Here is a 25692-nt window from a genome sequence, read left to right on the forward strand (position 1 = left end):
CACTCTCTCTTGTGGTACAATGTTGCATGCTTATTTTTCATGTCCCTTTTGCAGCCCCTCCTTGCCTGCATAGCCTCTGCATTCCTGGCTATATTTCTCACCTCATTTTTATATTTGGGTACTTTGTGCCCTGAAAAGTAAAAAAAAAAAGCCTACCTAAGAAATGTTGCGAGCTCCATAAACTTTGAAAAAGTACACAAAAAAGCTGAATGACATCTGACATATTCCGGTCCCGAACAACTGCACATGCCCTGAAAGTCATTTTTCGCGACTTTCATAAAGTTTCGTGATTTTGTCGCATGTGCAGTTGTTCCTGACCGGAATATTACTCCAACTGCGCAAGCACCGAAAACGACAGTCTGCTTCCGAAGTTTAATGAAGAAAAGTAGATGGCGGCTGTGAATTTCCAGGGACAGAATCTGCACCGAGGGGTAAGTAAAAAGTTAGGGCATTTGCCCCAGATACCAGGTAGGCTGAGGAGGGGGTCTACGTAGGGTTTTTTATGTTACGGGTTGAATTCTCCTTTAAGGCCAGTTATGGGAGATGTGGGTAGAAATTTTATATGCTCTATAAGATAGGCCCCAAAAACTGCCCCTAAACTAGTGCTACTTACAGCAACCAACAGTCAGTCTGGATGTCAGTTGAATGATGGGCTGAAGGTTGTGCAATCGTGTAATAGGCTTCAGTAGTAGTACTGTGTAACAACTGCATTGCCCAAATCCCAATCAAACTCTACTGATCATGATGAGTGCAGGTACCACTGAGCTGGCAGCAGCTTGGGGACACTTATTTTACAGAAAATTGTGCCTCAGCCTAGTAATACTTAACCTGTTAATAGGAACGTTTCAGGATCACTATTTTTTTGTTTATTATTAATGCAATTCATCTGTCACATATTATGCACTTGGAAACCTTCTATGGATCTCTACATTTTCATGATTACATAATTGGATTTACCATGAAAGAGAAAAAAAAAATCTATCAACTGATAAAAATTGTTCAATTGATGAGAAAAAATCACTTATACAGGGAACCAGAATCCAATCTACTACAAATACAAACAAACATTTTTATTTTCTATTGCAGCTTTACTGGGCAATATTAAGAATTAAGAACAGAAAACAAAATATTAAGTTTATCAAGGAGTACCTGTAAAAATGATATGGTTACATTTCTTGCCAAAACATTAACATGGAATGTTTATTAAATATTAGACTTTATTTCTAATTTGCCTCCGGAATTAAAAACAACAACATATTCCCAAGCAGTGCTTTACAAACATTCAAGTTTTTTTATTTAATTAAATGTATTTTATTTCCTTAGATTTCTCTATGTGCTTTGAAATGAGGTATGCAACTATGGCTTTTCTGAAATGGACTTGAGATTTGCTGTTCCACTGCTGAACATACTTTTTGCCTATTGTTTTAATTTAATTTTAATGAACAGGACTGCAAGACAATATTTTTTTGTGTGGCAATAAAGCTGAAAATGACCAATAGTATTAAATATTCCAGCACACTACTGTCAAACTTGCAGAATGAGTCTGATACAACCTTGCAAGTCTGCCTTTAGTTGCCCTGTGCTCAGTGGGGACTACATAGTGTCTCATTCCAGTGTCTAACCCATTGGATGTTGTTTTCAGTGGCCTCAAAGCAGGTGCTTCTTTTTGAATTCCTGGCAAGTTGTGGTTGCATAAAAACCAGGTGTACTGCGTAACAGAGTCTACTGTAGGCCAATCACAGCCCATATTTGGCATCCCCAGGAATTCTTTTCATGCTCGCCTTGCTCCCCAACTCTCTTTACAATTGCATGTAGCTCAAAAGTATAAAACTTTGGGGACCCCCTGGTCTAAGGCTATTTCACAAGTAATCTAGAATCTGGACAGGGATTGGAAAATGGACAATTGATTCAACTAAAACCAATTAAAGGTAAGGTTCCTTAGTTTTTTATGCAAGTGAAGCTGCATATGACAGGCAATACAAGCAATGGAAAATTGAAAGAGAAAAAAAAGAACTGAAAGATGTTACGGAACATAACACAAACAATGGGGGATGCCCGCCAATAAAAAGCGGAAGATCTAAAAAGCAAAATATAAGGGAATCAAGGGGAGAAAAGAGTGCAGAAAATTATGAGAGTAAAACAGGGCTAGGGGAGCTCATAAAAGTATTGGGGATTGAAGGAACACCATACAACACATTTGAAATAAAAGAAAATAAATAAGGGATAAAAATAAAGGAGAATAGCAAGGGTATGCAAAAGAGAGGCAAAAGAAAGGTATCAGTTTAAATAAATATGGCCCTTAGAAGTTGGGCAGCACTGGTTTAGAATAAGCATGATTCAATGTATTAAAATTGAGGTACTTGCTTAATTAGCCAAAAGTATTTCAAATTAAAAGACAACTAATTTTCCACATATACACTGGAATCTTATACTTCTATATGGTCTACACAGTGACTGTGACCCCCCTCTTGGTTGCTTCGATACTTCTAGTTTGTAAATCTGCAGATTGAAACCTTTAAAACTGTAGCCAATTTGATATGGCACAATGGGCAAATTTAAACCAATTTTTAGTTAGTTGGGGGAAGGGAGGGCAATGCTGTGACAATTGCCTGAAAACATTTGTCAGGTGACTTGGTAATGTGGATCAACACATTTCCAATAGACAATCGCCTGACTAGAACTAACACCAACACTTTTCGGGTGTTGCGATAGATGGAAAGGGGATGGGCACAATTTTGGACAAAAAAATATTGGACAGAGAAGTGGTCAAAGTCACCCCGTGTGCCATTGTCCTTTGAGATGCAGAACATTTACAAAGACCATATATCTACATTTCAATAAGAGGATAAAATGAAGAACTTAACGTGTCCACAGAAACAAGTACTTGTACTTCAGCGAAGTATTTTATTATATCCTAAGTCAAATATATGTTTTTAATAATGATACCATTCGTTGTGCAACAAGCTGGAACAGCTCTGTCTTAGCCAAACCAATATGAATTATTTTGATTAGATGTCTTGGCAGACATAAATATTAGATATTCTCCATTTTGTTCACCCAAACAATGCTACATGCATGGCCACCCACTCATACTTTATGGGCTTGCATGGCTGGGATAAAGGGGTTAAAGGGTTATTGCCTTTCACATGCAACAGTCAACAGCAGGAAGTAGTTGGCTTTTGTTTTCTATGCAGGTTAACTGTATCTGTGTGTATCAGTTGATCTGATCTATCCTCTATGGCTAAAACCCTCCGAACAGCTTCTTCAAATGCTGCAGCAACATTTGTGGCATCTTTAGCGCTAGTTTCAAAATAGGGATGATTTCCATTGTCTCTACACCAGGCCTGGGCCTCTTCAACGGACACCTGGCGGTCTGTGATGTCTATTTTGTTTCCCAAGATAACAAAGGGAAAGCTGTCTGGGTCTTTGACATCTGCATAGTAGATAAACTCCTTTTTCCAATTGTTCAGGTTTTGAAAACTCTGGGAATCATCAACGCTGAATGTAAGTAAACAGCAATCGGATCCCCTGTAAAAAGGGGTTCTCAGGCTCCTAAAGCGCTCCTGGCCTGCAGTGTCCCAGATCTGCATTGTAACCAGATGACCGTCCACTTCCAGCTCTTTATTGAGGAACTCAACACCTATCGTGTGGAATAATTGTGTATCAAACTTATTAGTGACGTATCGATTCATGAGAGAACTTTTTCCCACTCCTCCATCTCCCAGAAGAATTATTTTCAGCAGTGAGGATTTGGTAGACATGATCTTCCTTTAAAGTGATGATCTGCAACCACAAAATAATGTAAAAGTGAATAAATAGATGAATTATTTGAATGAATATATATTGAAATTGTATTAAAATTAAATATGCGATTTTAAACAGTAAAAAAAAAAATGAAGTATTCATATTTTATGTAGCGTTTGATTGGTACCCTGCGGCACAGAAGCTAGTGTAATCGAAGATACTTCCATGTGAGTTATCTTGCTGTTTAACATTTCAGTAGCTCTCACAATAAACTGCATGACTACAAGGTGCTGCCAAAAGGAATTTGGCAGCTTATTTGTTTAGTCTCTAGCCATTGAGCCACTGCAAGAATTAAGGACATGGTAACTTTTGCAAGTTTCAATTAGTAAGTAAGCAATTCGTATATAGCAATCAAAGTCACACTAGATAACAAATGTACTGTAAATAAACTATCAAGAATAATAAATATCATCATGATTTATTTATATAGCGCCAAGATACACAGTGCTTTACCTTAGTTATAACAAACGGAATAAATGGAGGATAATAAACCAGGGTTACAGAGTACAATAGGATTAGTGGGCCCTACAAATTAGAGTTTACAAACTAAAGGTTAGGGTACAATTGAGACTTTAGGATTTTAGAAACAATTTTGTGATTTATGATACAGCAATGATTGATTAATTAAGGTACATTGAATAAGCTTCTTTAAACAGGTGGGTCTTTATGGAGCATTTGAAAGTTTGGAAAGAAGGAGAAAGCCTGACGGCTCGAGGCAGAGCGTTCCAGAGAAAAGCAGAAGCCAGAGAGAAGTCTTGTAGTCGAGAATGGGCAGAAGTGATGAGAGGAGAAGCGAGGCAAAGATCAGAAGCAGAGCGAAGGTTGTATGAAGAAGTGTATTTGGAGATCAGAGATGAAATATGGGGAGGGGCTTCATTATTAAGGGCCTTGAATGGGAGTGTTAGTAATTTGAATTTGATTCTAGAGGAGATTGGGAGCCAGTGAAGGGACATGCATATGGGAGCAGCTGGTGTTGAGCGGTGAGATAGATGAATGAGTCTAGCGGCCACATTTAGAACAGATTGGAGTTGTGAAAGGTGACTTGTGGAATACCTGCAAGCAGTAGGTTGCAGTAATCAAGGCGGGAGATGGTGAGAGACTGAATAAGTGTTTTGGTTGATTCTGAACTGAGATATGGTCGTATTCGGGCAATGTTGCGCAGTTGAAAACGACAGGATTTTGCAAGTGTTTGAATGTGTGCTGAAAAAGCAGATGCAAGTCTAGGATAACTCCTAGGCAGTGCACCTGTGTGGTGGAATGAAAGGTGGTGTTGTTTACTGTGAGTGATATCTGTGGTATAGAGGAAGACCTTAGAGGAAATATAATGAGTTCTGTTTTAGAAAGGTTCAGTTTCAGGTGGCGCTGTGACATCCAGGAGGAGACAGCAGAGAGACAGTCTGTAACTTGGGAAAGGAAAGGACAGAATTAGAAAGATCAGGAGTATACAAGTAGAGTTGGGTGTCATCGGCATAAAGGTGATACTGAAGTCCAAACGACTGAATAAGTTTACCTAGTGAAGTTGTATAGAGCGAGAACAGCAGAGGGCCTAGAACAGAGTCTTGAGGAACTCAGACAGAGAGAGGGAACGTAGTAGAAGTAAATATGTAGTATGATGGCTTGCTAAGAGTGAATACATACGGAATAAAAACAGATCTTTCCGTAATTTGGATCTTCATACCTTAAGTTTACTAAAAAAAAATCATATAAACATTAAATAAGCCCAATAGGCTGGTTTTGCTTCCAATAAGGAATATTTATATCTTAGTTTGGTTCAAGTACAAAATACTGCTTTCATATCAGAGAAAAAGGAAATAATTTTTAAAAATTTGGAATATTTGAAAAAAAGGGAGTCTATGGGAGATGGACTTTCCATAATTCGGAGCTTTCTGGATAACAGGTTTCTGGATAATGGATCCCATACATGTATACAGCAATTCCCAGATATGCATCTGCAGCCAGAATCATACTTCACTCCCTCATGTTGTATGCTAGGAAGGAGATATTGATGCGGGGGATGGACAATATCCTTTTAACAAGAGACAATTATTAAAAGTAGAAATAACAATACATTTGCAGCAGTACAGAGCATTTGTTTTTTTAGATGGGGTCAGTGACCCCCATTTGAAAGCTGGAAAGAGTCGGAAGAAGAAGGCAATTTAAAAACTACAAAAAAAAGAAAAAATGACGGCCAACTGAAATGTTGCATAGAAGTAGCCACTCTATTATATACTAAAAGTTAACGTTAAGGCTAACCACCCCTATAAAAGAAATCCATGTGCATGTGGAAAGGATTCACCCATTTGGCCAAATTATTTCCTAATCTCAAGCAAACAGAATGGTTTAACCCAAAACCATTTCCTAAAACATTAAATTACAGAGGAGGCTGATTCTTGGTCCGTGTGTCAATTCACTAGCCTCTGCATTAATGTCCTGTACTAGCTTCAGTTTATGGTGCCCTGCTTCTTATTCCACCTGTTACTCTTAGGTTACCAGATAACATGAAACTCAAAGGAACAGTAACACCAAAAAATAAAAGTGTCTAAAATGAATTAAAATATAATGTACTTCTGCCCTGCACTGGTAAATTCTCTGTGGTTGCTTAAGAAAAAGTACTATAGTTTATATAAGCAAGCTCCTGTGTAGCCATTGGGGCAGCCATTCAAGATGGAGAAAAGGCTCAGGTTATATATCAGATAATCCCAGTAGAATACAAAGGTATTTTATCTGTTATCTACTTTATTACATTATATTTTAATTACTTTTAGACACTTATTTTTTTGTTGTTACTGTTCCTGTAAGGGACCCATCTCGAAATTCCAACTAGAAGGTTGCACAAATTGCAATTTAAAGGGGGACCTGTCAACCAAATAAAATATTTGAAATCCTATTTCATGATGTTAGTCAAGCAAGATGAACTTTACTTACACTATATAAATTACTTGAATCTTGTTTCCATCAGTCTGGAACCTCATAAATATAACAAACAGGCAGGAGCCATTTTGTGGACACTCTTATTAAGGCAAGCCTTGCATCATCTCAGAATCTTGTTCAAAATTGGGGACCTGATGTCCATCATCCCCATGCCCTGGCTACACAATTAAATGGTTAAGAGAACTTGGAAAATGTGGGGAGAGCAGTGACATCTATGAAGTGCTGAATAGAAAGTGAAAGTAATTGTCTGCCCCGGAGGAGGAGGGGCAGACAATATTTGATTGACAGCTATGCTAAGCTATGAATGCTTTAATAAAAAAAAAAAAGAATTGGGATTTCATGTTTAATTTGAAAAGGACTTTTATTATACAGTTTTTTGTGTCTGGGTGACAGGTCCACTTTAAAGAGATAATTGATTTCTGTAGCTTGAGCAAACAAGGAAATTGGAGCTACTTCATGTTTGGTCCTTCCAAGGTAGATAGCGGGGATTCCCAGAGCACAAATAATCCCCCTGCACAATATACTACTGCTACCAAAACAGGCACAACAAAAGGGAGAAGAGCAGGGGTTGTTTACTGGTAATAAAATGATCTACATTGCTACTGCAATTATAGGAACTGCCGAAATTAGAGAATGATTTTAGAGCTCAAGGTTAAAGGTAATTCTATATTCTAGGAGGGTATTAGAATTTTTCTACAAAACAAGCAATACAATTGTTGTCTCCTGTCACAAGTGTTGCTAGTGTAAGGCTAAAAACACCAACTGCACAAAACACGTTTTTGGAACATTGTATTGACATAGTGGATTAACTCTATAACCAGAAATACAGTTCTGGTCTATTCTGCTGAGAGAGCGAGCCAGTCTTCTTCCTTAAACATCCTTTGTTTATGCTAAAACAAGGCTGATTAGATGCCATGTGATTTACCCCATGAAGAAAGTAATGGTTAAATGGCAACATTTGTCTTGGAAGGTGTTCCACCAGCCCAAGCTTACAGTATGTACAAGCTATTGTTTAATACTCTGAGATATACATTAACATAAGAGTATTATAACAAAAATAAACATGCCAGTTTAATATCCTGAGTGAATGTGAATTAATCTAGGCAGGCCCAGGAGGAACTTTGGGGAGGGGGGGGGGGGTCAAGCTTCATTTATGTAAGTTATTTATTCAAATCCAATAGAAACTCGCTGTGGGTGAGAATTTTATGGGAAAGTGAATATACAAGTCCACTTCTCAGTTTTCAAAGTTTAGCTTAAGAAATGACAAAAACCATAGCTATTTCCTAATTCAAACAACAGGCAATAGTATGTTCAGCACACTTTATCACACTCATCTTGAATACTTCCCCTTTAAAAGTACGCCAAACACAACAATAATGATAATGCCCATTGCATGTATTATTAAATGGTATGCTTTCAGCAGTCTATTTTTTGTTCCCATTAACATATTGCAGTAACATAAGTAAAACATAAACTGCAAGAACAATTTATTTTCTAAGCAACAGCTATTTGATTGGTATGGCAAGAAGGCACTTAGAAAAGTATTAGTGTTACCTTATTTTAACACTTCAGTTCAGTTCAATCAGCATCTAAAAAAAAAAAGGAAGGAAAATAATTATTATTTTTTTTCTCGTTCTTTTATTTATTTTTCAATCAAAGAAATACAATACTTAACCATTCAGTAGTAGCTTTTAGAAAGGGTGGGGTATGTGAGTATGGGGAATCTGGGCAAACAACACATTTCTTGCCAGTACTGTTTCAGTTCAATCCAAATGTTTACGCATTTATCAGTCAGATTTGCAATAAATGTTCCAGGGTGTCCAAATTTCTATGTGTTTGTCAACCTTGTTTGCCAATAAAGCTGTTAAGTACAAAAGATTTTGCGTCATGTTAATGCTTTCGGCTACTCTAGGAGAGAGACTAAAAACAAAAGTGGGTAATAAAAGTAGCATTAACAATACATTTGTAACCTAACAGAGCATTTGCTTTTAGATGTGTCAGTGACCCCCATTTGAAAGCAGGAAAGATTTAAATGAGAAGGCAAATAAATAAAAAACTATAAAAAATAAATAATGAAGAACAACTGTAGCTTAGAATTGGCCATACCATAACATACTGAAAGTGAACTCAAAGGTGAACCACCCCTTTAAAAGAACTGGCCATTACATACTGTATAAATGTGTCTGGATTTATGTATAAATAGGAGTTGTTTACCTTCCAACACTTTTACAGTTCAGTTGTTTTAGGATAGGAATTGAAAACAAGTCTTTATTGCTGGTGAACTATTTTCTATTTGTGACAGTTTTTCTAATATTGAAGTTTAAAGATGAATTTTTCACCTTATGTCTTTCTGAAGCAGCTGTGGGGGTCACCAACTCTATGGGAGGAACTCCACAGAGGATTTTGAAGCGATCAGACGTGCTTCGCAAAAACGCAGGGCGACAAATCGGATGCCAAGGAAATAACATAAGGTAAGTTATAGCATTGTTGGATGGTGTCGCAGCGTTGACCCGAGGTGACACAACAGCATCTGCATCCGACAGTTGCGTCGGATCAACTCTGCGACACCATTCGACAATGCTATAATTTACCTTATTTCTGACGCATCTGACGGGATGCCTGTGTTTTTGCTAGTTGATACATTTCTTATTTTTGGCCAGGCTGAGTAGAATCCCTGGGTTTTATTAAAGACCGCTGTTAAAATTGATACAATAGTTGCTGATATTCCACAGATGCTGCTGAGAAACATGTCAACTAATCGAGCAAATTGTGACAGTTCCTAATCTGCACCTGGATTACTGAGCTGCCAGAATGAAGACGGAAACATTAAACTTAAAGGAACAGTTCAATGTAAAAATAAAAACTGGATAAATAGATAGGATGTGCAAAATAAAAAATGTTTCTAATATTGTTAGTTAGCCAAATATGTAATATATAAAGGCTGGAGTGACTGTATGTCTAATATAATAGCCAGAATCCAGATTCCGCTCTCTAACTCTGAGTTAGTCAGCTCCTTGAAGGGGGGCCACATGGTACATTTCTGTTCAGTGAGTTTGTAATTGATCCTCAGCATTCAGCTCAGATTCAAAAGCAACAGTTATGGCCCATGCCCCCCCCCTCAAGTCACTGATTGGTTACCGATTGTTCACCAGGGTAACCAATCAGTGGAAACCAAGAGAGCTGAAAAGCAGGAAGTAATGTTCTGAATATTATGTTCAGCATTTATACATTACATATTTGGCTAACTAACTATATTAGAATTTTTTTTTTATTTTGCACAGTTTTTATTATTACACTAAACAATTCCTTTAAAACTTGGTTTATGGGAAAACATAAAAAAAATAGAAAGCAATTCAAACAAGTCTTTATTGCAGGTGAAAAATCTGAAAACAACTGAACTGAAAAAAAATGTTTGAATGTTGAACAACCCCTTTAAGATTTGAATAATCGCAGCTGCGCCTGTAATGCAAATAAAGAGAGCTAATTTGTTTTATGCTCACAGCAGTAACATAGTAGAACAGAGGTCCCTTTGATTAATATTGGTACATCCAGTTTTTTGTAGCACTTGTTTCACTTCTGCTTTCTGTCTGTGCAAAATTAACCTTGTGTCAGTAATTACGGGTACTTATGGTGGTTTGACTTTTAATAATTTAACCCTCATGCTCCCCAGATTTTTCTTGGAGGGCTGTCTTTGTAAACGGCAATAGCAGAAGGATTTGCAGATTAAGTTATTTTTCCAGGCAGATCACATGCACTTGTCAAATGATGATTGTACAAAATAGTTCTCATGGGAAACACATTCTAAGCACATAAAGCAGAATCCTCTGCTGAAATCCATTACCGATTTTCAAAAGAGCAAATAGATTTTTTTTATATTTAGTTTTTAATTTAGAAACCAGAGAAGACTCTTGAGTGCCACAGATTGTAGAATGTATGGTGATGACACAGAAATACCAGTCTTTCAGCACCACAGATTCTACATTTCCAGGTTACATGTAACTCTATGGGGGGAAAAACGCATTGCCTAGCAACATATAATAAGCACTAGTGATGTTCAGGTTGACTGGAACACTTCTCCTCTGCTACCAAAGATTCCCTGTCTTTCTCCAGCTGCCGGTGATTGGCAGTTAAACTGGGGGAGGGGTTAGGAACCAGAGGCATGCACAGCGATAGCAAATAGAGAAGTGATGGGTACTGGTTAGGTGCAGGTCCTACAATCAAGGTTGTGCCTATATATAACAAAATGATTAATTTTTTTGTAAAAATTAATAATTTCTCCAGCCGCTGGAGACTGGCAGCTAAACTGAGGGGTTAGGAGTGCATTTTTTGGTGCTTGTCAGCAGAGTGACGTAATACATTATGTGCATGACATCACTTGCAGACGTCACTTCTGCAACGATGGACCTAAAAAGGCAAAAATTCTCATAATGCCCATTAAGGTCCTCACTCACAGCAGAGATAGCACACAGCTATTAATGCTGCTGCTATAGACCGATGATGTATTGTTAGTCATCCCACATTATAGGAATAGGGATCACAAACAATATGGGCTGTTCGTTGCCATACTGGTATGGGCCAAATGTCACTCCATTAATATTAGGGCAGAGACACATGCTCCTATTTCAAGAAATTAGTCGCCCAGAGACAAATCGCTTCTTCTTCGGGCAACTAATATCCCTGAACTGCCTTCGCTGGCGGCATGGCACTCAGAATGCTTCGTTTTCCGAAGTCTTCCAAAGTTTCCGCACCAGGAATCTTCAGGCGACTTCGGAAAGTCAAAGCAATCCAACTGCCATCCCGCCAACGATTTACATTCTAGCCGGAGGAAAGGCAGTTCAGGGAAATTACCTATCGAGTAATTTTTGTAGAATTAATGCTAATTCCTTCTGCTTTATTTTAAACTTCAAGGAACAATAAAGGGTTCCTCTTACTTTTCATAGGATCCAAGTACATCTAAATGCCTTAGAATGGTCCTATGCATTATATCGCTATTTACGCCTATTAATATGCCTAATTAATATACCTTAATAGAGGAAATAATAGCTCTGTAAGATGTTACTGCAGCCTCTTTAAATCAGACAATGATAATGATTTCTCTGTCACAAGGTACCTGTCTTTTTTTCTTTATTTTACATACTGCTAATTAACAATATATAATAGGACAATATATAATAGGATAACAGATGCTGGTGGCAGTGCTGCGAGCACAGGATACTTTGGAATTGCTGAATAAAAATATTTTTGTTTAGACTTTATTAGGTCAGAGAGTTAACTTCTTGTTCTGTTTATTTTTTGGCTTGATAAAAGTGCTTTTTAGAGAGCAAGTTGAGAAGCAAACCAGAAAATTGTTGTACACTGAACACAAATCATGTGCTCAGTGTGTAATAAGAGAAATTATTCCACTTATTAACAACATGACAGAATCATGTGTTTCCTCTAAGAAATCACATGCAGCAGATGGGCAAGTAAGAATAAAAAGGGGATGAAACAGCAGCATCTTGAATGCATGCACTGCATACTGGAAAAGCAATATTTCCTATAGTTTTGTGGCACAAAAGCAGCCATTTCAAACAAATATACAGAATAAACATTAAAGTTCATAAATAGGTTATGGGCAATTCATGCTATCATACAATGGTTTGCAGGTATCCTTTTTTTTGGAAAAAAAATAAAAAGGGTTCTCATTATACAGGCTGCCTTTTAGCTGCTGTCAAATCATTTACTACCGGTCTCACCTGAAATAAACCCCTTAAAACCGCACAGATTAATGTGTGGGAAAGTTCAGTCTGAAGTCCAGATGAGACTTAGGATAAAGACATTTTATTGTATTGTTGATCTTTAAACTTATTATGAGTAAACAGAGGCTTGGATTAAATGTTGTACCTTAAAGGGGCATGAACAAAAAAAAGTCCAAAAAACTCTACAGCACAATGTTACAGTTAGGGTATTCCTAGCAATACTGTACAGTCATAGCTCAGCAGAAAAAAAAGGCTGCATCTAATTACAGTTGAAGCTAGTTGCACAAGATATTATACTTTTCACAATGGCAAAACTTGAGAATCATTTAAAGGAACAGTAACACCAAAAAAGTGTTTGAAGTAATGAAAATATCATGTACTGTTGTCCTGCACTGGTAAAACTTATCTGTTTGCTTCAGACACTACTATAGTTCATATTAACAAGCTGCTGAGTAGCAATGGTGGAAATTGGAAAAAGGCTATATGGCATAGATTAAATAGCGGATAACAGATAACACCATTGTGTTCTACAGAGCTTATTTGATATTTGCTGTGTAACCTGAGCCTTTTCTCCTTTGAATAGCTGCCTCCCCGCCCCCATTGCTACACAGCAGCTTATTTATATAAACAATAGTAGCGTTTCTGAAGCAAACACAGTAGTTTTACCAATGCAAGGCAACACTGCATTATATTTTTAGTACTTTAAAAAAAATTAATTTTTTGATGTTACTGTTCTTTAAATAGAAATTGGACAGGCTTAATAGATGCACACACACACACACACACAAGCCTTGCAACATGCATTTTACTAATGATAGCCTTATTTCTGGTGGGGTTATTATGTTATCTCCCTAGCAAATCATGGCCTTTTGTGGGGGTAAAATAGCAGCCAGCTGTAAGAAAAAAAAAAACATGCGTCTTAATGCCTTTCTCAGGCTTTTACAAAGCAATAGAGGACTTTTTTACAGAAGCCATTGGTGTATTAGCAATAGTCCCCAGTTCTAACTTGAAGCCATTACTTGCCACTCCCACTTATTGCCCTGTCCATATGATTTCACCATCCAGGTTTGTACAATCAGCAAGGTGGCAACCCTACATGTGGGACTATCCGAAATGTAAAATGTATTTTACAATGACTTTCCTTCATTACACACTAATAAATGATGTGCTTAAAATATAAAGTATTTTCAATTAGAACTATATTGTGCGGTCATTTGACAAGTGCATGTCTAAAGACAAAACTCCAAGAATGGTTAATTATTATACAGCAAATTACAGTTTGAGACAAGAAATAAAACTCTAGTCATTTCAGACACAAACTGGTTAATTTCAAAATTTGCACAGATAAAGGAGGAAGAACAAAAAGTGCTAAACGTTACAGCAGTGACTGTCTGTACCAGACTTAAACAAAAGCAATGCTGTCCTACTAAATGAGTACAGTGAGAATAAAATGACTTGGCACAATTATTTACATTAATGGCACAGCTGCAATTATTCATTACATTACGTTCCAGATGACAAATCCATAGAGATCAGTTTTACCCACACCTACAAACAAACAGAGAATTACAAAAAAAGATGGTTTTGGGCTTCAAATGCTGATGTGAGGAATGTGCATTTTCAACATTCAATACAGGTATTACACCTGTTATCCAGAATGCTTGGGACCTGGCGCTTTCCAGATCAGGGATCTTTCTATAATTTGGATCTTCATACCTTAAGTCTGATAGAAGATCATGTAAACATTAAATAACCCCAATAAACTGATTTTGCTTTCAGTAAGAATTAATTGTATCTTAGTTTCGATCAAGTACAGGGTACTGTTTTAGAATTACAAAGAAAAAAGATAATACATTTTAAACATTTGGATTTTTTGATTATAATGGAGTCTATGTAAGATGGCCTTTCCGTAATGCGGATCTTTCTGGATAATGGTTTCCGGATAAGGGATCCTGTACTTTTTTTTTTTCAAAAGGGGAAAATAAATCAGAAATGTATAAAATCATCTAAAATGATACCCAATTTTGTAGTGATACCCCTGGTAAGTTCAGAACCCTTTGGTCAGACATCTATATGACCTAAGTGCACAATTTAAAAAAGAAAACACAGTGGAGTAACAAATGTATCCTGGGCCTGGGTGCCATACTTGCCACTTTGATACAATTATTTGATAGGTTATTTATAGGGATACAAATGATATATATAAATATATAATTATATGTTGGTTATGTTTTCGTTCAGAACATACTTTAACAAGCAAACAGAGGGCACATTGCAAGAAGAGTCCAGTAAGCTTTGAGTGTTAGCCCTCTGCAGCTGGTTTGATATAACCAGGGGTAAGAAAAATATTGCTTACAAGGGGCCCCCATACACGGGACGATAAAAGCTGCTGGCAGACCAAGTTGGCATCTTATTGGCCAGTGTGTGGGGCCATCTGACGGCCTTTCCCGATCGATTTCTGGCTGAAAGTCAGGAAGATCTCGATTGGGCAGGTTAAAAATATCCTGATCGCGGCCGCATCTGTGCGTGTATGCGGTCCTGCGATTTGACCTCCCGTATCGGATGCATTCTAATCCGATTTTTGGGCTCTAGGGCCCATGATCAGATTAGCCCGATATCGCCCACTTTAATGTGGGCATATGGGGGAGAGATCCACTCATTTGGTGACATTGACAAACGAGCGGATCTCTACGTCTATGGCCACCTCAGGGCATTTAATAACTTAACATGAAATAATCTAGGCCTGAAGAAAACCATATATGCATACATACAGGCAGCTAAGAGTGCCCTATTAAAGGGGTGGTTTATAATTAAGTTAACTTTTAGTGTGTTATAGAATTGAAGATTCTAAGCAACATTTCAACTGGCTTTTTTTTTTTTTTTTAATATATAGTTTTTGAATTATTTGCCTTTAATAAACGCTGGGCAAATTTGCACCTGGGCAGTAACCCACAGCAACCAACCAACTATTTGCTTTCATTGTTCAGCCTGCAGCATTGGTTGGTATGGGTTACTGCCCATTGGCAAATTTGCTCAGTATTTTTAAATGGGCACCACCTGTTTGCCGGCAACACCCAAGTCTGACCTGTCAGACTAAAAACATTAGCTAAAATTCTGAAAAACACCTTTAAATTGACACATCTGAGTAATAACAAAAACAAAAAAAGGGCAAATAAAGAAAACATGTTTACAATATTAAGCAAAGGCAAATTTTGCTCCGGAGTGAAATGGTGTTACATGCTTCACTGACACATATACAAATAATCATGCAATGTATTGTTTATTCCTTTCATTAGCTGTAACGTATAGCTATGATTTTATAAACGTTTCTCTAACAACAATTACAGCAATAATTTCTATTGCAGACAAGTAATGATGTAATAGCAACTACAGTATAAAGGAACATAGAAAAGGTTGCCAAAAAAGAAATAAAAATAGGCAGCACCCAGACAACAGCTCCCAGCTCTCTCTCACATTCACAGGCTACCTGGGGAGGTACAAGTAAAAGGCCTGAGATTTGAGCATCGCTACAATACATTAGCTCAGTAAATATATCCTGAAATGACCAATCAATGCTCCATAATCTGCATGACAGCAAAGCTCTAACTATCAGGAGAAAATAGAAGTCCTTTGCCCTACCACACCTGTGTTAGGAGTGAAAACCAAACAAACAGACAGGGTATCTGATTAAACTAAATATTGTCTCAGTTCCACTGGGGAAGAAACTTATGTGAATGACGAACAGTCCCTGTAAAGTGCGGTGTAAATGGGAATAAAATAAATAACAGCTGTACAGCAAAAGGCTATAAAGAATGTCAGCTCTGGAGCTGCAATAGCATCTTTGTACGCATTATAAAGGAGTCTGCTTTACAATCCCATATTAGAAGGCAGCAAACATATTTACAATATAAGACTCCTGCAAAGGTATTAGAAGTTGTACAGCGTATATTCAACCTGAGCTTAACAGACATATCAGCCGTATGTTTCCTTCGTGTAAAGTTATAGCCAGTGTACCCAGAACGCTGTCAGTTCATCCCCCGCTCTGTTTACCTGCGAGTCCTTCTCTCCTGTTTTCGGCTAGTTCCTAGAGGCGTTTCGTCCTCTCGTGACGCCACTCCCGCGTGACGTGTAGCGTCATCATCACGTGTCCTGTTGGAAACCTTTAAGCAGGAGGTTTTGCTGCTCTTTAGTCTCATCGAAATGTGTTTCTCGCAATAGCAGTTTATTTTTCTTAATTTTATGTGGTTGCTGAGACCTGTTTGGAGAGATTCTCAGACGTGTGTGTGTGTATATATAGAGTTGGATGGAGCAGTTTGCTTGGAGTGTATATGGGGGTGCTTAGAGCAGTAAAAAGAGATTTATGGGGGGGGGGTGATGGCTGCTGAGAGGTCAGGTAAGAAGAGGCGTATGAGGGTATCGATAGTTGCAGTGATGTGTATGGATGCTGAGTTTTTAGGGACAACCACAGTTACTCTTGGTGTTGTGTGGCTAACATTTTAATTTTGAGAAGAGATTGGGTAAGTGCTTGGATATGTTTATGCCCTTGGAGTAGTGTTTGGAGTATACACACACACACACAAACACACACACTTGTTTATATAACCCAAAATTGCTTCTGACTCTCCAACTTCGACTTTACAGCTCTTGTGAACTTCACCGCTGGATTGCCAGAGAAAACAACATTGCAAACACAACTGCACCTTCATGTCAAATGACTACAGCATACGTGGAAATGGGAGTGTCATTAGTACCAAGAGGTGTGATCTGTAGGACAGCCAGTAAGAGACATTGTGGCAGAGATGGGTCGAAGGTTTCTTATTTATGCTGTTTGAGAAAAGTTAGCGAATTGGACAGGTGTCGAGTGATGGTCACATGATTAAACCTGATCCTAAATCACTTGCCAACACTAAAATCATGTGACCAAAGTGGAAATTTGGTCATGGCCACTAGTATGTACCTAAAAAAATATACATAAGACGGTAACGATTTTTAGGACAAATTTAATTACAGATGTGCAACTTGCACGACTAAGTCAGTTCTTTTCTTCCATTTTATACCTCCTAATAGATTGACCAACATTATCTGCATGTATGCTAATGAAGGAGCTAATTTTTCACATGTTGCTGAGGTTGTAAATAATTGTGTGTATGTGTGGGAGATGTTCCAACTGGCCCCATATATATGGCCAAGCTCTCTGCTCTGCCTATTTTGTTGGCTTTAAGGTGGCCATAGACACACAGATCCAATCGTACGAATCGAGGATTCGTACGATTTTCGGATCGTGTGTGGCGTGTGCCGACATCTTTCGTCTGGCGCAGATCGGTCGTTTGGTCGATCGGTCAGGTTTGATTTTGACCCGTCCGATCCCGCCGGAGCTCATGGCACATCGTAATCTGATCGTTTGGCCATACGGCCGAACAATCAGATTACCCCCGATATAGCCATGCCTGTTAATGGCATATCGGGGAAAGATCCGCCCGTTTGGCAACATTGCCAAACGAGCAGATCTTTGCATCTATGGCCACCTTTAGAGTGGATTTCAATGGCACTGGGTAGGTAAAATTAGGGTCATAATTCTGACAGGAGTGACTGGGATGTTCTTTTTAACACTTTCATACCCTAATTTACATATGCAAATTAGGGGTTGCATACAATCAAATTCTTCATGAAAGATTCTTATTCTCTGAAATTTAGTTCACATTATAAGAAGGAGCTATGTATAATGAACTGTAGGTCATGTCACTGCAACACTCTCATTATAGGCCCTTAAACAAAGGAGTCTGAATGTGAGTTTACTGAAAGAATTGCTAGACCTCAAAATGTATTTGTGTGCATGGGCTTTTTTTAATGCAAGGAAATACATTTGAAATATATTCTATGTTTATCAGATGCACAGTATGCTTTAAAAAGAAAGCAATTTCAAACTGCCATCTAAAATTTCACCAATTACTTGAGCTTATTGCTTGGAAATTAACATTTTGTGTAAAAATGTCTTTCTACTCCAAACTAGTGTGGTGGATTCAGCTTTAGTAATGAAGTATGGGCCACTCATGTAATAACTAAACACAAATCAAGTGAGGCACCCCTTTCAACATTCTACTCTCTTTTCTACATTGCCTATACATGTCTGATGGGGCTGCAATACTGCCCTAAAGAATTCTCAGTGAACAACTACTGATCACAAACAGATGTATTTGATACTAGAGTATTGTAAAAAAAAATGATACTGATTGCTTTACCAAGGATGATAATGTTTTAACATTGTCAAACTCTCATTCATATGGTACTCAGAGTGGCACTGTTGCGAGTTAAAATTAGACATTTATGGTTATACCCGGAGATAAGTTCAGACAGCAGTTTTAAAGAAATCCTGTTTAATAGAATAAATAATGTATGTCCTGATCATTAACCTATTGTAAGGAAGAAAGTTCAGCTTTACAGAGCGACCACAAGCACAATTCTTCACAGTTCAAGGCCAATGTACAAATTCATAGGCAAACCCATCTATTGTGGTACCATTTTTCACCACATTCATTGCAAATTACAAATGTCATCATCTCTTCATCAGGGTTTCCTGTTCGTACCCAACCTGGAAGGAAAAGTGTTCCCCTAGATATCATTGTTACTGTGCAGTTAAACTTATCACATCTTCGACATCTGATTTTATTGGTGTGAACACCGTCAACTCCTTGGGGTAGTTGATGCTCTTGAACACAGGTTTCAGTGTAATTAGCTCTAAGTTTCCTTAATTCATCGCACGCCATTTCCATAGCACCCATCTCGGCAAATACCTTAGGACTTAAAGCTCTAGACAAAATCTGCTTCTTCAAATGGCAATTTTTAGGATTTTTCAAATTGGAAATTTTGCTTCGGATGCAGTTTCTGTATTTCTTGGCATTACCGGCATGCAGTTTATAGATGTGCTCTTCAATCTCCTTTGCTAAATTCTGTAACTTCTCTTGACTTTCAGAGTCCTCTCTCAATGCTTGGCACAAAAGCTCACTGCATTTGGTTCTCAAAGCAAAATCTTCACCATTTACCTCCTTTTGCACTGCATCATGTGTAACAGATTCCTCATGTTTATCACAACAGTCTTGTGTGCTTGACTCAGTATTCTTTGGTTTGAATTTGGAACTCTCATTAGAAGAAGATGGGATACTTGTGCTTTTATTAATTAATATTTGTTGTTCACCATTGTGAACTTGATCTTGGAAATGAACAGCTACTTTCTCACAACATTCTTTTTCACATATTTTAGAGTGCTCACAAATTCTGCTGGTATCACAGCAACTCCTATATAGCTTTTTCCATTTGGACAGTAAAAGTTTTGCCTTTAATTTCAATCCTCCTTCTGGACAGCTCTTAAGAACTCTGTAAACAGCTCTGGTAATATCAGTTCCCTGCAGAACTCCTAATGTGACTACTGCTTTTTCAAAATAAGTAAAGTGGAATGCAATGTCTTCATATTTCCTCTCAGCCAGAAGACTTTCCACTTCTAATGCTCTGGAAACAAGCTCCTTATTACTGTCTTTGTGTAGCATCCCTACAGTTGGGAAAAAGGACAAATTAAAAAAAAAAGACTTTCTTTTTTAAATATTAAAGTGTTTAAATATATTAAATCTGTAGCTTTCTTGGCTATTCCATACTTGAATGGCCTGCGCTGCAATACTAATAGTAGAATTATACAATGCACTTACAACTGTAGCAAAGGAAAAATATACCGTACCCTATTGCCAAGCATGTTGCTTGTTCATATTATTGCTTCATTGTGCATACATACACATATAGATGTTGTTATGAAAGTTTACTTAAAGGTGTGCCTCATCCCTGTCAAAGGCACAAACCATTAAAGCAGAACTAAACCTGCCTCCACCTTCAGCCTCGCTACACCCGCCTTCTTTGCACTCCCTGCAATATTCAATTGAAAAGTTTCCCTGTGTTTGAACCTAGCATAAAACTGCAGAGTTCACAAGTGCTATCATCCCCTGGCTTCAGAACCTCTTCTGTAGGTTGCCAGCACAGCTCTTGCAGCAGCATGCACAGTTGAACCAAAGTCCGGAATTAGATGCGCTGGTACATGCTCCAGCAGAATCCATATCGACGAACTGACAGAAGAGCATCAAATGACGGAGGAAGATACCACTTGTGAAGTCCGCTGCGCAACTTCACAATTTTATAGCAGGTCAACACACAGGAAAACTTGTAAAGGAATAGATGTTGGAAGGAGATATCTTTTATGAATTGATATAACATTATGTATTTAAACTTTTAAAATCAATTTACTTGGGCTGTCAAATTTGGGCACAGGTTAAAGCTCTAAAAGGTTTAAAGAAACTCCAATAACTCAGGTACCAGGAAGAATAGAGAAGCTATTTCTTTTACCAGCTATATTATTGCTCTCAAATCGGTGTACCCACCAAAGGTCAATCTAAATTAATAGATTCTAAACTGTTTTGCTTGTTCTCCAGTAGGGGGCCCAAAGCAGTGACTGGGGACTAAGCATAATGGCAAATTATGGTGATATTTGGTAAGAATTGCTTTTGGTTTTCCTAGATATCCCAGGAAGCTCAGCTTGGTTAGCAACTAGGGTGGATGCTCTTCCCAGAAAACGTGTGCAATAAGCATCCATAGTGGGGGCTATGTTTCCAAACAACATTTCATCCATGCAGAAAAATGATAACCTTGTTATTGATGGAATATGAAGGAGCATAAAACAGTCCCCTACAGGAGAAATTACATGCCGACTAACGAAACCTCTGAAAATACAGGAGGTTCACCACTTAATGGTTATTTAAGTACAGCATAATAACAAGTTCTCATGTTGCGGTGTAATCTTCCCTTGCATGAGATGGGCTGTAGCCCAAAGATAAGTAAAGTAATAAATAAGTAAATGGTTCATATTCTCCCTGCATCACATCTTGTTGAAGTTGCATTAGTCCCAATGAACTGATAATAAAATGTATTGTACTATGTTCTAATACCCACAGCATTTTGCATATGCTATTTTTTCTTAAAAGTTCATCAGTGACTTTGGTTCTTTGAGTTTAATAAATAAGAAACAGACCATTACATATTTTTCTTGTTAGTCTTTGTACCCATAGGTATAGACTTGCAGTGATGAATGGAAATAACTTATGCAAACAGACCTGCCACTTCACCTTTATAATTCACACACATATGAAATTCAGGTGCTACATTGGCCCTTAACGTGTAAATGCATAATAAACAGTGTAGTGTGCAGCATGCTTAAAATTAACTAATTCAGTGTGCAATTATATACAACAAAAAGACAGGTATATGCTATAAAGCAATATTAAACATGTTTTATAAATATATATTAACATATAATATGCATGCTACACTGTATCTGCCATGTTAGATGCATAGGAAGAACAATATATTGGTGGTTACTAGGTTTATGGATAATCTATGGGTTACTAAAGCAGATATAGCCCCATATGAATTACTAGGCACCAAGTGTGCCCAGGAGCACATAGCAACCAATAATACATTTGCTTTTTAAACAGGTGACCAGTAAGTTCTACCTGCTTATGGTTGCTCCTGGGCAAACTTAGTGCCTTTTACTAAATAACTCACATAGTGGCCATACAACCAGTCTTAAAAACTGCATTATGCTATGCAATGGTTGCAGCCCTTGGCAGTTCCGATAGGGATGTGCACTATAGCATTCTCTGTGTGCTGGCAGACTACAGGCTACCATTTCCAGCTGTGCTTCTGGAGAAGGACCATTACAACTAAATAATCATTCACCTGTAAAACATACCAGAGAAAATAGTTGTTTTTACTTGGAGGGCCAATCTGATTGATATCAGGGCAAAAAGCAGCCAGATAGCGATCGTGCAGGTTTAAAAATCACACCAGGACTACATCAGTACTTTGATGTGGTGGTCCTTGCTCAACGCGTTGCAGTAAGCACACAGTATGATGTGAGCAAAGGTCTCTAGCATAACAACTGAGTGCCCAATTTGACCCAGAACATTGGTGAAGTGTAAGGAGATCCACTTGTTTGGTGACCCCACAAAACTGAGCAGGTTTCAAGGTGTGCAGCCAGCTTTAGCAACAAATATCTAGTTCCCTCACATTTTAAGTACACAGGAAAGTTGTTATTAGCATGTTAAAGCTGACAATGTTAGGAAAATAATCCTCAAGGTGGTGTGGTGTAGTGTGGTGGAAACTGCACACATAAGGGTAAACCTCCTCCATTTTTCTTATTCTCGTAGACCCTGAAAACTGCTAATTAAGACCTAAAATACAGAAGAATTGGGTGGCGAGTTATTAAGATGTGTGAAAACTTGGGTTACATCACCATTTTAACACATACTACAGTGTAAAATCATATGTATTTATTCATCTTTGTAATTAATGTGTAGTGTAAATTATTGCTATAAAACTGCAATGGAAAAATTGAAGCAGTGAATTAAATGCAGATTGAGACTGAAGATCTGGTGAGGAGAATTGTTAAGAGCGGTCAGTTGTGTTGAATAAAATTGCAATAATATTAACTCAAGAATTTCTCCTCTGACTGAGCTGGACTTGTCCCATAAAGGTGGTCAGTAAAAGCTGCGGACCCAATTTATGAGGTGGTATGAATCATACACATTCATGAATTACACACTTTGATGACACCCCTTTTTTACCTGATCATTTCTCCTCAGTCCAATTAACTTGAATGTGTTAACCTGAGACAGATTGAACTGCTCATTTGGTGAGGTTGCCAAAAGAGTGGATCTTTGCCCCGATCTGGCCACTATGTGCTGTACCATATAGGGCTGATGCGTTCATTTGGTCCCCAGGCCAATAATCAGATCATTAGGGGAGCATTTGTCTATGCTGAATTAAAGGATTAAAGCAATATGCAGATGTGCTGACTGGAATTTTAAAAACTGTCTGATTAATATCTGGCAAATTTTTGGCCAAGATGATCATAAGGCACCCTACATAGGCTGATAATCTGCCAACTCCTACACCTGCAGATTGATTGAGCAGTTTATCAAGGCCCGTGTATGGCAACCTTTACTCCAGCTCTGAAGTGGTGTAATATAATACCATATAATACACAAAAGCTATGAATATCTTGTAAATTATATCCTTATAAACTGTGAATTCTGATGTCATCAGTTATAAAAGGTGAGTTCTGATGTCATTTCTGTCACATGACTCACTGAAACTTGTGTATTATAATAAATAAAGTACCCCCAGTTGCAAAATATGAGGATATTAGAAGTTACCTCGGAGTTCCATGACCTGTATAAAAACACTCTGCCTTCGGCCTCGTGTTTTTATATAGTCATGAAACTCCTCGGTAACTTATAATATCCTTATATTTTACAAGAGGGGGTACTTTATTTACTATATCTGTCAACCCCTCTTGCATTTTTTGGGAGTTAGCAAATATATACCTGCCACAGATGAATACAGGGGCTTGTGGTCAAAAAATAAAAACAATCACACAAGTTCAGAATCGGGGAGCTGACATCTCTATAACGGTGTACATTTCTGGGGTAAATATTTAGCAACATAAATATCACACTTTTATATTTATATTGCATTTTCTCTTACTGATTAAAAAAAAAAAAGTGATAGCCATGAGTAAGAAGAATACCATAGGCTGATGAATGAAAATGTATTCTGAATAACCTATTACACAGCTTTGTAAACAAGGCCCATCGGTTTTGCACCTGACTTGTTCTATGCAGTTTAAGAAATTAAAGAGGACCTGTCACCCAAAAAAATGTTTCAAATTCTATTTTATCACGTTAGTCAAGCAAAATGAACTTTAATTACACTGTATAAATTGTTTGAATCTTGTTTCCTTCAGTCTGGGAACTCATAATTATAGCAAGCAGGCAGGAGCCATTTTGTGGACACTGTTATCATCTCAGAATCTTGTTTGTGCACCAGAATGGGGGACCTGATGTCCATCCCCATGCCCTGGTTACACAATTAAATGGTAAAGAGAACGGGGAAATCAGTGACATCTAGGAAGTGCTGAATGGAAAGTGAAAGTAATTGCCTATTCCGCCTCTATGCCTAAGGCATAGAGGCAGGGCAGGCAATATTTAAATGACAGCTGAGATTTTTAAATGAGTTTACAACAGCTATTTGGATCTCATGTTTACAAAAGAATTTGGATCTCATGTTTAATTTGAAAAGTACTTTTAATATACAGCATTTTATGGCTGGGTGACGGGTCCCCTTTAAGTCACTTGCATACATACTCTCTGTACAGTATACAAAAGATTATTTTTAGTATCACATGTACATTATACCTATAGATACTTTTGTAGAATATGGTTAATTTCTGACTAAACGTGACAGTGGTACCTGCGGGTCCCCCCAAATAAACAACCCAATCAACTTTCTGCATAATGACAAGGCAGAGCTGCTAAAACTAAACAAACAAAAAACATCCGGCAGAGGACACATTGTGACTGACTGTGCGTACACAACTACAACCCGTGCTATTAAAGGCAAATACACTAGCGCCAGGATTAGAAGAGTAAGCATACACATAAACCATAGTGCAGTAATCCCACTAAATACCTTCAGAACTGCGCGTTCCTCTGACTATAACCGGGAGCACTGCGCTAATGTAAATGTACGGATTCAGCCACTATGGGGTGGATGCAAACAACCCACACACGTCAGCAAGACGTATGACATCACTACCCGGAAACATAACAGTGTCCCACCAACTGCGGCGCGGCTCGTACTAGCGTAACTGACGCGAATTTTGTCCAATCAGAAACGCGAAAGGTGTAAACGTTCTTGTAAATGTAAAGAAATGCTTGCTTTGCAGGCTTGGTTGCTACGTGTACACACAGGGCAGCTATAAAACTGCCAATACACTTTGATTACTGCCTGCATGTTCTTAGCTAAGCCAATCCTCTGAATACTACAAGTTGCTGCAAACCAATTTACTTTATCACTGGCACTGCAGGCTTCCCTTAAAATCCTCCTTAGTCCCTTCCAATATCAATGTGTGAGTAAAAGAAAATTAAGTTTTGCTAATGAAGGCGAATTGCCCTTTAAACTGCAAGTCAGAGTTTCCCCAAGAGACCTGCTTACCTAAAATAGTTACAATTCTATCTTTGCTTATCTTAAATTGTTACAAATGTATCTAAGTACAGCTGCCATTTTTTCTGGGCTCTCTGCCAAAAGCCTCTCGTTTAAATAAATTTTAAAAACTTTGTGTCTT

General features: G+C 37.9%; 2 protein-coding genes across 5 annotated transcripts; both read right to left on the bottom strand.

The window, feature by feature from the left end:
- Window positions 1-1055: 1055 nt before the first annotated feature.
- rab9a.L (RAB9A, member RAS oncogene family L homeolog) lies at window positions 1056-17758 on the bottom strand. 4 transcript variants are annotated; one of them, XM_018244966.2, is made up of 3 exons: window positions 16524-17758; window positions 8290-8324; window positions 1056-3783 (listed from the first exon to the last, which is right to left on the bottom strand). In XM_018244966.2, the coding sequence occupies exon 3, from the start codon at window positions 3759-3761 to the stop codon at window positions 3156-3158; it is 606 nt and encodes a 201-aa protein (XP_018100455.1). In that variant the 5' UTR covers window positions 3762-3783; window positions 8290-8324; window positions 16524-17758; the 3' UTR covers window positions 1056-3155.
- Window positions 17759-18018: 260 nt separating this feature from the next.
- Window positions 18019-25188, bottom strand: tceanc.L (transcription elongation factor A (SII) N-terminal and central domain containing L homeolog). The gene is made up of 2 exons (XM_018247031.2): window positions 25038-25188; window positions 18019-20016 (listed from the first exon to the last, which is right to left on the bottom strand). The coding sequence occupies exon 2, from the start codon at window positions 20012-20014 to the stop codon at window positions 18962-18964; it is 1053 nt and encodes a 350-aa protein (XP_018102520.1). The 5' UTR covers window positions 20015-20016; window positions 25038-25188; the 3' UTR covers window positions 18019-18961.
- Between the last annotated feature and the right edge of the window lie 504 nt (window positions 25189-25692).

Source organism: Xenopus laevis, chromosome 2L (assembly GCF_017654675.1).
Source record: "Xenopus laevis strain J_2021 chromosome 2L, Xenopus_laevis_v10.1, whole genome shotgun sequence".
Lineage (NCBI taxonomy): Eukaryota > Metazoa > Chordata > Amphibia > Anura > Pipidae > Xenopus > Xenopus laevis.

Coding starts and splice junctions, on each gene's coding strand:
- rab9a.L (XM_018244966.2), bottom strand. CDS start 3,761: ATGTCTACCAAATCCTCACTGCTGAAAATAATTCTTCTGGGAGATGGA.
- tceanc.L (XM_018247031.2), bottom strand. CDS start 20,014: ATGCTACACAAAGACAGTAATAAGGAGCTTGTTTCCAGAGCATTAGAA.